Source organism: Haplochromis burtoni, unplaced genomic scaffold, assembly GCF_018398535.1.
Source record: "Haplochromis burtoni strain Fernald_Lab_line unplaced genomic scaffold, NCSU_Asbu1 Contig_270, whole genome shotgun sequence".
Classification (NCBI taxonomy): domain Eukaryota; kingdom Metazoa; phylum Chordata; class Actinopteri; order Cichliformes; family Cichlidae; genus Haplochromis; species Haplochromis burtoni.
In genome coordinates this window covers 464,928-476,769 of record NW_024582631.1, presented here as the reverse complement: position 1 = coordinate 476,769, position 11,842 = coordinate 464,928, and the positions used below count along the sequence as shown (strand labels likewise).

General features: G+C 44.5%; 1 protein-coding gene across 4 annotated transcripts in view; it reads right to left on the bottom strand.

Moving 5' to 3' along the window:
• Window positions 1-204: 204 nt before the first annotated feature.
• git1 (G protein-coupled receptor kinase interacting ArfGAP 1) overlaps window positions 205-11,842 on the bottom strand; it is a 19,678-nt gene continuing 8,040 nt past the window's right edge. Inside the window, exons 5-21 of one of the 4 annotated variants that reach the window (XM_005939590.3) lie at window positions 11,562-11,648; window positions 11,319-11,449; window positions 11,092-11,186; window positions 10,918-10,960; window positions 10,694-10,738; window positions 9,577-9,625; window positions 9,164-9,236; window positions 8,470-8,567; window positions 7,581-7,689; window positions 7,102-7,226; window positions 5,916-6,068; window positions 4,771-5,106; window positions 3,485-3,547; window positions 3,066-3,142; window positions 2,653-2,823; window positions 1,405-1,468; window positions 205-1,306 (exon numbers count right to left, since the gene is read on the bottom strand). In XM_005939590.3, coding sequence (XP_005939652.1) covers window positions 1,091-1,306; window positions 1,405-1,468; window positions 2,653-2,823; window positions 3,066-3,142; window positions 3,485-3,547; window positions 4,771-5,106; window positions 5,916-6,068; window positions 7,102-7,226; window positions 7,581-7,689; window positions 8,470-8,567; window positions 9,164-9,236; window positions 9,577-9,625; window positions 10,694-10,738; window positions 10,918-10,960; window positions 11,092-11,186; window positions 11,319-11,449; window positions 11,562-11,648 — 1,935 coding nt within the window. In that variant the 3' untranslated portion in view covers window positions 205-1,090. Of the gene's footprint in view, window positions 1,307-1,404; window positions 1,469-2,652; window positions 2,824-3,065; window positions 3,143-3,484; window positions 3,548-4,770; window positions 5,107-5,915; window positions 6,069-7,101; window positions 7,227-7,580; window positions 7,690-8,469; window positions 8,568-9,163; window positions 9,237-9,576; window positions 9,626-10,240; window positions 10,268-10,693; window positions 10,739-10,917; window positions 10,961-11,091; window positions 11,187-11,318; window positions 11,450-11,561; window positions 11,649-11,842 lie in introns of all 4 variants that reach the window. The other 3 variants (XM_005939592.3, XM_005939593.3, XM_005939594.3) reach the window with 3 other exon arrangements.

Below are 11,842 nucleotides of genomic sequence, written 5' to 3'. Positions count from 1 at the left end.
GCATGTAGACTTAAATCCCAGTAAGAGGTTAACACATACTCCCACCTGTCTCCATATTCAACTAAATGAGACAAGGAAAAAAAACATACATAAAATAAAAAATGACAGTCAGTAAAATTATCAATACAAAGCAAAAACAATAGGCAAGAAAAACAACAACAACAATAAATCACAATTATTCCAGTGTAAGGGTTTTTGTTTCTGTAAGTCAGTAAAAAAAAAAAAAAAAAGTATTTCTGTCAGACCGAACAGACCTGCACATTCAAAAGGCAAAAAAAGGAGAGGAAAGAAAGGAAAACATGCCAGATCATGCTGTGTACCACCAAAAGAAAGGGAAGGTGATGGGTTTAATAATAAAAAAAAACAAAAAAAAAAAAAAACCTGGAGCCCCTCCTGTAAATGCTTACCCCCATGTGGAAGGAAGTGTGGGAATCAGACTGAGTGGGCTGCAGGTCCTTCTCTGCACTGGACGCTCATCCAGCCTGGGACAGCGTGGGGGTGCGGGGTCCCTCTTCTTTAGAGAGAGGAAAGAAGAGGAGGAAGGACAACCCGATTCCTCGTAAGGACGGAGGGACGGCGATGGCGTGGAGGCTGTTCTATCTACTTCTCTCTCGGAGCATACGCTGCCTCCCTCCCGAAGCGGGAGAAGGAGGGACGATGAGTTACAAGTGAGAATAAATAAAGCAGTCTATGACACGTATGCTCGTCACAGTTTGAGCAGTTTATGGTACACATCCCATTCCAACAGTCTGCTAAGGTCCCTGCGGGCTGTGGTTCCCATGTTGGCTCCTTCCTTTCGTCCTTCCCTACTTTCGCTTCCACGCCTGTGGAATTTTTTTCCATTCACTGTAGTGTTTCTATCATACAAACGTCCTCTGCTTTGCTTCCATCCAAATCTCTTCCTTTCTCTTTTCTCTTCCTCATGTCAGCCTTGCTCCCCCGTCACTTCAATTCCTTACCCTTCATCCTGTAGTGTGATCGTACTCCCCTCCCACCCCCTGCCCCTCCCTCTTTCTCCCTCTCCCGGAAGCCCCCTCCCATCCCACTTTAAACCGCACATGCACTGATCCTCTCTCTTTCTTTTGTCGGGTCACTGTTTCTTCTCACGAGTGGTGATTGTGACCAGTTGCTTGGCAGCCTTGGCGATGTCGTAGGCGCACTGGATGACCTGCTGAGTGAGAAGCTGGTAGTCTACTGCAGGAGCGCCAGGCTCCGAAGGCGCCGCCTTACGGCACTCCACCTGCAGTCGTGAGGCACTGGAAGCCAACAGGCGGAGAGAACAGTGGACTGCATCCAGTGCTGGTCGCTGCAGACAGATGGAAGCAATCAAAAAAGAAAAAAGAAGATGTAGATGTAGATGAGAGACACAGTGTGAGAAATAAAACATAAGGACGGGGCACTTACTTTGGGGAAGAGTGAAGCCATCTCTGTGACAGCAGAGTGGATCTTCTCAGAACACGGCACAAAACTGAAAAGAGAAGTGATTCTTTAACTGAAGAGTCAAATGAGTCAAGGACTGTGCAACAGCACTAATGCAGGTGAGCAGGCGAGGTTCCTGCAACGACTCCTGTGGTAAAGAGGGAGCTGGTGTCCAGGAAGCAAAGTTTATCAAACTGGGAGTTTGAGTGACTCACGTTAAAGGTGGGTAAAAAAAGAAAAAGTCACACAGCAAATCTTTAATTTTTAACGAGATTTAAATCGATTTCTTAACACCAGCCGTATTTATCAATAGAAAGGTTTAGTGTGCTGTAATTAAATAAAACAAAAGAGTTGAAACTGAGGAGAAACACTGCATTAGCCTCAAACTACAATAACTGCATTCTTTCCTTATTACACCTATCGTCATTGGCCCTTGGTAACCCTGGTGACCGTAAGTATGAGACTGCAAATACAAGCACCCACAACATTGTGAAGAGATTATATTTCTTATGTGGCTTCCTCTAGTAAAAGCTGGAAAATATTGCTAGCGTAACAGTTCAGCCTACTGCTGCTGGAGTTAACAACTACATTCTCACTGTGCAGCTGTCGACTATCATTCACATCAGAGTTTACCATTTAAAAATGGAGATTAAGGTGCTGTCTATGTCTATCAGACATGTGCTGCTTTGCATTAACCTGACGGCACCTGAGCACTTGAGTGCACCCTGCTCATTCTCCTGGAAAAGTCATGAAGGGTAAACTTAGGTTAGGGGACACAGCACCAGTATAAACTTCATGCAGTCACATGATCTCCTGTGTCTATGAGCTGCTCAGCTCTTTTCTAATTTACAGTAAGACTACTTAAAGTAGCTTTTTGGTGGTTTTGGTGCATTTTCACCATTTCTGACCCAGGGGGAGATTTTATTTAAACCGTTTACAGTTTTTATACATGGTCTTATATTTCCACCCCGAGTATACTCTTGTTTCTGTCCTCTGTCTTTCTTTCACATCTTTGTGATTCGGCCTCTCATAATGTCAACATCAACTGATTGTGAATTGCTATGATCTGATTTGATATTGGGGGGGTTTTCTTATTGAAATCAAGAAAAAAATAAGCATAACATTAGCTTAACTCAATGTCTGACAGGCTGGTTGTAAGACACAATTAGATTTGTAATTTTTATGTATTTTATTTTAAGATGCAAAGGACTGTGCCACCATTTTTTCACCTACCTGTCGTGTTTGAACTCCTGAGCGGCCCTGAGCAGCTCCTGGATGTTCTTAGTCACCTGCTCAGTCTTCAGTATGACGTCCTCTGTGCAGGGTAAGGTGGGGTCTGGCTCACCCCCCTCCCCACCCTCCTCAGGTTCCCCACGGCCTTCCTCTTCACTGCTGCGGCCCATACTGGATAGGGAAATGCATTACCCGCGCAACAATTAAAACCTCAGATCGAGGACCGTAGTGTGGCAATATGTCAACAGCTTGTGCCCCTCGTTTCTTACTAAAAACTGCTACCTCCACATTTGTGTTATAAGTAATTGAAAACAGTTTCTGTGAATCCATTTAAAAAATAAGATCATTAGAAAAGTAGAAAAGTTGGTTTTAGAAAGCTAGGAAATCTTTCAGATTTACATTCAAACACTGACCTTACTGAGGCGTCGTACAGTTGTGTGTTGTCGTAGTCGCTGTCGGTGCCACTGCCGTGCTTCTCTGGTTTAGGGACCTGGAAGAAAAACACAGCAGGAACTAAATAATCACCACACATCATGTCCTGTAAGTATACCTCCTCAATCAAAATTCTAATTTTCATTTGTTTCCATGTAATTGAGATGGTTTCCACTGATGTCCATTAAATGGGACAGATATTACACTACATTTAGTATGTGGGTAATTCTAATGGGATGAGGGATATTCTGTGATTGAATCTCAGGATTAGGGCCAACAGCAACAGACCCATGAGACGCTGGTTTGGATAAAACAATGTAAGCCAATAATCTCAACTTTCTGAATGCATTAAGTGGAGGATCATAAAAAGAAATGAAGAGCCAAAACAGCAGCAGCTCACCATGTATCTACCCATCTCTGCAGATCCAGACAGATATGGACTCCCTGAGCCGCCCTTCCTTACCTGGGAAGACAAAGGGAACACAAGGATAGAGAGAGGATGAGAGAGAGATGGAGGAGCATGGGTGAGGCCAGAAAGAAGAGTAAAAAGAAATTGAAATATTAGCAGAAAGAGACAGATGATGAAATGAGCAGGGGGGGAAAGAAGCGTGGGGACATAGAGAAGAAGTTTTCTTTTTAAATAAACAGCAGGAAAACAAGGCAAACGAGTCAGTGAGAGCAGCACTGAACAACTCAACGGCCCATCATCTTTTTCTACACTACATGCCTCGCTGCTTATCTAACAGGAAGCAAACATACTGTCAACTAATCTAGCTTCTTCTGCTTGACTTACACACGGCACACAACATCTAAAAAGAGACTACCCACACTCAATACTAATGTTGATCTCTGAAAAACAGAATGCATTATTACATACTGTGAGATAATACTACAAACTCAAAGACGAAATGGCAAACAATGCAATGACAGACAGAATGCTTACATCCAGAGGATGCACGGCTGCACTGCAGTGAGCAAAGAACGGACAGGTGAAGAAACAGACAGACAGAAAACAGACAAACAGGTAAATCTCTGTGTGAAGAAACAGTCACCAACTTGGTGCGGCGGTGAGATGTGTCTGCATTCTGTAACTCTATTAACGTGCTGTAAACTAAATGCTGCTGAACTGCTCACCTGGTTGTCTGCAATATGAGAAACTTTTTTTAAAATTTTATTATATCTTTTCTTTAAAGTGGCGGTGAAACAAAAATGAACTTCTGTGCATCTGTGTGTGTGATCCCAGCATTTCCAGATTAAGCAACTGTCCAGCAGCAAAGACGTCAAAGGGGTTTGAAAAGGTCAAAGTGTGCAGAGCAGGCTATGCAGCGGTGTATCAGAGGCTTTTGCCAGGCAGCAGAACAGAGGAAACAGTCCTATTTTGTTGTTTTTCTTTCCCATCTTTCTCCTTCAGGTCACACGTATGCACTCCATCATTTATGCAGTTTTAAAGCTCAATATAACAAATCTTTTTGAACCATTACAAAACTTCCCTTAAAAATGGGTTCGTGCACAACTGGATCTTTTGAAAGAGAAGGACTGAGAACTGAGATGCAAGGGGAAAGAAGAGGGGGGAAATGTAAAGATCAGGATCAGACCATCACCTATTTAATCAGGCCAAAGACAGGCAATCAGAGCCACCGAGGCGAAGGTGGTGAGTGGAAAGGGGACAGGGCCGTTCTAACTTACGCTGGCTGTGTTGAGGGGCTGCAGGCGGGGCACTAGGGAGTCCAGGACTGGGGGACCGTGGGCCGTGGGGCCGGGGGCCGCCCCTGGCTCGTACATTGAGAAGGCCTGGCGTTCCCTCCGGTGAGGGTGGGAGTGAGGGGTGGCCGAGGAGGGCACCGAAAGCACCGGTGGGTCCCCTCCTGGCCCAAATCCACCCACTCCACCTCGCATCCCACCCACTGCCCAGTGGCCTCCTGTTCCCCCACCTCCACCAGGTCCCCCTACCCCATGGCCAGCTGCTCCCCCAGCCTGCTGGCCCCTCCGTAGCGCACTGTTCTCTGTCTGCATCCGGGTGATCTAAAGGAGAGGAGGAAGGCAGCAGGGAGGGATGAGACAATGGAGGGAGGGATGGAGGGAGGAACATGGGAAGGTTGAAGGGAATTGGGGGAGGGGGGGTCAACTGAACGGTCAAAAACAAGCATCCATATTCAGGCTCATATTGGGCTTCACATATTAAGTCAGTATTGAGGGGGGGGGGATGCAACACATGGTATTACACTACAATAAGCTGGGACTGGGTCTTAGGGAAGGGGTGGAGGGCTACAGTACATACCTGAAAATACAGTGTTTGTGTTCAAGGGGTCAATGAGGGGAAACTGTAGGATCATCTGCCCTGAGGTACTGTTGCCTAGCGCCCTAATCTGACACATTTGTTATTTGCAGTGTGTTTTTTTCTATGTTTGTTTCAAATCTTCATTAAATCCTCAGTGACATGAGAAGATGAACACATAAATGAATCACTTAAGCCAGTCGCTAATGAACATATTAGGGAAATGACAATGACTCACGGGGAAAAAAAAGATGCAACAATGAACAGCACATGAGCTCCATCAAAAGTAAATAACACCCTGACGGGGAAAAATCATCTTGCAAAGATATTAATTTATTCAACTGTCTCTCCATCATTATACCCTCTTTCTGTCTGAATCAACTGCCCCGTCTCTTTTACCAATCTGCCTCGTGTCTTCTAGTCATCATTACCAAGCACATCTTTTATTCCAACTTCTATTCATTTTGTATTCTCTTTCTAAGAAGCCACGCAGCAAACCCTTTATTAGTCTGAATGGTCACTGCTAATCCTCTCGTTCCACCTGCACTCCTCCTACCTCCTTCTGGAGCCGCCGGAGCTCCTCGCTCAGGTTGTTGTTAACCTTCATCAGCTGCTGCACCTTAGCTTCTGAGGAGGCCAAAGCCTTCTTCACCTCCAGATACTCCTGCAGGGTGATGGGACCATCTGACAAGTCTGAGGAGTCCATACTCTGGATCGATAGGAACATATAAGGCAGGAGGTCAAACGGGTCGAAAGATTTGGGGAGGGGTTGTGACTAAACTCCTTCAATACATTCTGTATTTAGTGAAATTCATGCATTAACAAGGTTCTAAATGTGGTTGTAATTTATACACTTTTTTTAAGCTGTGGAAAAAAAAAAAAACAAAACAAAAAAAAAACAGCCGTGGCTTTGAGGCAAGAAGAGGCCTAACTTGAAGGTAGGATCTCACACACACACACACACACACACACACACACACACACACACACACACACACACACACAGACACAAACACACACACACACACACACACACACAAGACCTTTAGTTCTTGCTCTCAATATTCCCACTCACTTCCTGCCACCCCACAGCCTGCTCAGATTCAGCCCTCTACCACTCCCTGGAATTAAACCAATAAATACACCTTTCATAAACTACACTTTATAGCCTTCTGCTTGTGCTTCATTCACCACTACTTCTATTACCCCCTGCTTCATACTAGAACACACAATTCTTCGATGCTGTGAGCACTGTAAAACAACAAATCCATATATTTCCTTGGATTTAAAGGCAAGTAGATCCTCCAGCTTGGCGGGGTTTTACCCTGAGCATGAAAAGAAGCTTGTTACTGGTTTAGCTTCACTTCTACCCCTCCCACATGATTTTTCCTTCCTTTTGTTTCTTAAATCTGTCTCCTTCTCTTTTCCCTCCCATTACACACGCTCTCTCTGTGCATGAACAATGCCTACTCTGACAGGGACCCAGAATAGCTGATGATGTCACTCAGGAGCTATGTGGCAGCCATGAGTATGGCCACTTTCCGCAAAGCATGTTGGGAGAAGCAGTCATTCAAGCCACTAAACTGTGGAAAAGCTTTGCTTACTAATATGACTGAATGAAATTCAGGGATAGAGGGAAAGGAAACACATCAAAATGGTGATTAACAAGTATGAAAGCCACACAAATGTGGGGTAGAGGGTAGCTATTTAGAGAAAAAAAAAAAGTGTGTCATGGTTTATACCTTTGCACGGTTGCTACGTTGCGTGTTGTTGTTGTTCTGGGTGGTGAGCTCGCTGTCTGTGTCCTCATCAGAAGCTACACTGTCGTAGTCGTGCTGGTCATCATCGATGCCCAGGTCCAGCGGGTCTGATAACAAGGGGAAGAAAAATCTGCCCATTTACAGTTTTCTTTCATGTAATATTAGCACTCGCTCTTCTCTCAAACGTGATCTTTCTCCTGGGAGTGCTTAAAGTAATAACACAGTTGTGTGTCGTACTTGACCGTTTCATGTAAGAATAAACTGTCACACAGGAATGATTCTCTTATAACTGTGCTGCTGCTGCGACACAGGTGATTTTAAAAGTTTTAAGGTTTTATGCTTTGCAGACTTTTGCACACTGGTATAAATCAATAAATGGATATCTATGCATCGTGCATATTAATCAGGTTAGATGGCACTGCCTTCAAAGTTTAAAGTCTAGCCCTCCCTCCCAGTCTCACCAGTAGGGCTAAGACCTTTTCCCTGCTGTCTCCTTTTGGCGTCACTCAAGATGTCGATGATGAGGGTAGCAAACTCCCGGGCGTTGAAACGGGCGAGCTTCTGGCGGCCCTGAGAAAAGAACAAGCCGGGAGTTACACAAACACATGCGCACACAAACACTGGCATCAAAGCCTGAAATTCAGTTCCGCATTTTTGTTTTTTAAAATCATGAGCTGAGTATGAGACAAATACAATGGGGCCCATAGTCAGTGGTTCAGTGCCTGTGTGACTGCTGTGGTCAGTTACCATGTGCTGTGGAAAAACACAGTCATACTCTCAACACACACAGCAACACAACATGTGCAAAGGAACATAAACTCTACAATTAGGTTAGCGTCCAGGCATCTGCATAAGAGCACAAGAAGGTCAGCTCCTACCAAAGTGTAAAACCATTCACAGAAGTTCGACTCTAAAGATGTGATTTCTTCTGTTTTCGACCATAAATAGGAGCCTCTGACCACAGTGAACTGCCCAATCACGTGAAAGCAAACGTGGCCATGTGGGAGTTGTTTGTATGTGTGTGTGTACACTTGGGTTTGAGTGTTTACACCAAAAATGAGCCATTCAGATGACTATAAACTTTGTAAGTGGACTTGAGATTTCGCTCTCTACCTCACAGGGAGAGCTAGAGAGATAAAGAGAGAGTGCAGAAAGATTACACTCTCACAGCTGAGGAACAGCCGCGCTAATTTCACACTCCTTTCTCTGCCCCCCCCCCAAACAAACACATAAACTGCCTATCTAACTATCTAAGAAATAAGAAATCTCCATTTTGTCTTTTTTTCCTTCCCCCCTATCTGTTCCTTTAAATCAGTCATTACAAACGTATACGAGTATGTGCGTGTTTACCTGGTTGCGCGTTGCAGAGTATTCAGGGTTGACTGGTAGGAAAGGGACTGCGCTGCGTTCTGTTACCAGAGTGCTGTGGTTCTGGGTCGTAAGCCACACTGGAGACAAAAACGTAAAGCAGAAAATAAATCTGTGAGTGCGCGTTCAAACAACAAGGTCGCCCACATCCAACCACACGCAGCCCATCCACCCACACATCCACAGAGATATAAACAAAGTACAGTGAATCTCTTACAGTGCAGTTTTGTGTGTGCTGTTGGTGGTGTGTCTACAAGTCTATCCCTGCTACTTACCTGTGTGCTTCAGTCAGAAAGCGCGCTCTGACTTTTGCCCATACTGAAGGAAAGGGAGAGAAGAGAAGGAAAAAAGAGAAAGAGCGAAGAGGAGGAGAGAGACTCAAGAATTTGCGAGGCACTTCCTCGCTCCATTCTCCTCCCCCTCTTTCACTCAAAACATTTTGGCCTTCCTCTTTAGCAGTTTTTCCCTTCTCTCGTCGCCCTGTCCTTCATTTCACTTCCTCTTTCTTTGGCGCTTCTTATCTTTATATCAGCTTCACTCCCATAACTTTTCCTCAAGAGTTTTTACATTTTTCTAGTTTGTTTCAACATCAATTGGTCCACAAAGGGGAAAAAGCCCAAACGCACAGGCCCAGGCAGACAGTCGTACAGGGTATAAAGGAAGTGATAAGGCTCACCTGCATCATTTTCTCTGCGATCCACCTCGTCATAGACGTCCATTGCTAGCTCCTCAAACAGCCGATTGTTGAGCTGCCACACATGCGCACACAAATTGACATTAGCGGGTCTTATTCTACATGTCTACATAGATACAGCACGTGCTGTAAGCATCAGCGTGACAAACCAGAGAGAGCAGATGAAATAAAATGAATTTAATAACAATCTCTCAGATTGACATGGAGAGAACAAACAGCTAGGAGCAGAAAATCTGTTTGTGACAACAACTTTTCTTTTCACCCAACAAAAACTCTTTTCTTGTATTTTTTATTTTTTTACTTTCAAGAACCTGTTAAAAAAAACAAATCCCCCCAAAACACAACAGCCTGTTGCTTTTGACATTATAACCATAAGCTATGTAAATTCAACTCACCGCTTGGAGCTTCTTCTTGGCAGCCTTGGCCAGTTCTGAGAGGTCCAGACTAGAACAAAAACACAGAAGATGACAATCAAAGAGGCATCGTAAATATACAGTGGAATAAAGACGCAGGGAGGAAGGGGACAGGGGAGGCAGATATGAGATGGAAGAAAAAAGTGAGAGGGGTGGAGGTGGAAAGGGAGTTTTTTCTAGAATGAGGAGGGAAGGCGGGACAACTTGTTCTACTGGTGACTGCTGGTCAGGTAACAACAGCAATATAAATGTGAGTTGGCTTTCACATATTATGCTGTAAGGGTGTCAAGTTTGTGACACAGTGAGATTACAGAGATTCGAAGCTTTAAAGACTGATCTGAAACTCTTTAAATATGCTCTCGCTATGGCCAAAGATGTCACTAAGGATACACGCGGAAGTAAAATTTGAATATGCGAAAAAGCCTGGTGTGATTCAAACACACGACAGTCTTTCAGTTACAAGACTTCTTGATTGTTTAGATCTGTTTAAATCTTTACAGCTTTATAATCTATAAACAACTGTTCAATGCCACTCAAGAAAAGCTGGATGCATTGTGGGATACATGAGAGATGGAAGTATACAGAGAGGGGACCGATGGGGAGAAAGAGATTCTGGGGGAAAAAAGAACAAGGAAAGTAAAGATACCTCTGTGTCGGGCACTTAGGACGAGCTCTGACTCCACCAAGCACAGCGAAATGGAGAACAGAAGTGAGAAAAACAAGAGAAACAGACAGAAAGAAGGGGAAGAAAAGCCACATGAAAACAGCTTTAATTGTTGTTAACAAGAGGAACCATTCACCAGAAACAGAACAGATGCAAGTGGAGTTAAGATGACAGCACAGAAGTAAGACCCATTTCAGTAACGAACAGATCTGGAGGTGCAACACATCTCTGAACTGTAGCTGAGAAAACCCAGCGCCCATCAAACAAGTGAAAGAAGCCGTGCTAAGAAATGCTGAACTCGATGTGTCACGGCCTGAGCACTCGTGTGTCTTTCAAATCCACGCTGCAGTTCAGCATTACTTAACCAAGCGCGCTTCAAGTATCTACCTCACCAAATTCACAGTGAACAGACAGCTTAATAAAGACTTCCTTTACCTAACTCCTTTGTGGGGGCTTTGGTGCCACCCTGTGGTCAGAACACTAAATTATATCAATACATACATGTCAGACAGAGAAATTAAGCAGTCACAGAAGTAAGGCAAGTTTGGCAGCTGCAAGTTTAATCATGTAGATATTTGTTTTCAGGCAATTAAATGACAACAGACTTGCAGCTGTTCATAATCAACTTAAGACAATAAAAATGATCATTTGGTCCATACCTGTCTGCCATTTGAGGAATGATATAGTGGCCATTCTTGTGATCTGGAGAGAAGAGAAAAACGTAACAACCAAGTAACAAAAATCTACCACAGTACGTTACTGAGGTTAACTGCTGTGCTTAAAGGCATGTGAAGAGGAGAAAAAAAACAAGAAAAACTGGTGCATTAGGTTACCTGGACGCCGACCGCACAGGTAGAAGGCTAACCTGTCCGTCAGCTCATACTGACACTCTACCAGACGCTCTGCTAGCTCTATATGGCCCGCCTGCCTGGAACACACACGCGCACATGAAATGATTCTACTTGTGTTGTGTTTACCATTAGATGACTCAATTCCAGAGCTGAACAGGGTCTAAATGCAGGTTTTGTATTTACTGAATTGTGCTTTCAAATTCCTGTACCTAGCATAGTCCATAGGTGTGCGTCCGTTAATGTCAGGCGATCCAGGGTCTGCACCATACACCACGAGCAGCTCAGCCTGCAAGATCTGGCCTGCCTTGGCTGCCACATGAAGTGGGGTAGTGCCTTTCTCCTGTGGGACACACACAGAAACACAGTCACAAACAGAGACGCCTGGCATAAAGAGAGTAAGTTAACAGCACAAGACAAAATGTGAGTCAGTGGTAGATTTATTTTGTCCTGACCGGGTGGAAGAAGTTGGCCTGAGCGCCGAGGGACAGGAGCCGAAGACACGTCTCTAAACTCCCCGTCCGCACGCTTGAATGAAGTTGCTAATAGAGAGGGAGAAACAGACAGGTAGAGAGGAGAGAGAGAAACGGGGGGAGTCGGGGCGGAAAGATTAAACATCACAGAGAGAAGGAAACAAACTGAATTCCCTTATTAGCCCATAGAGGCAGCACAGCGCTAGAGATGATTGTTGCATCCTGCTGTGTCATTCAGATCACTCCCTGCTGGGTTGGGGGGG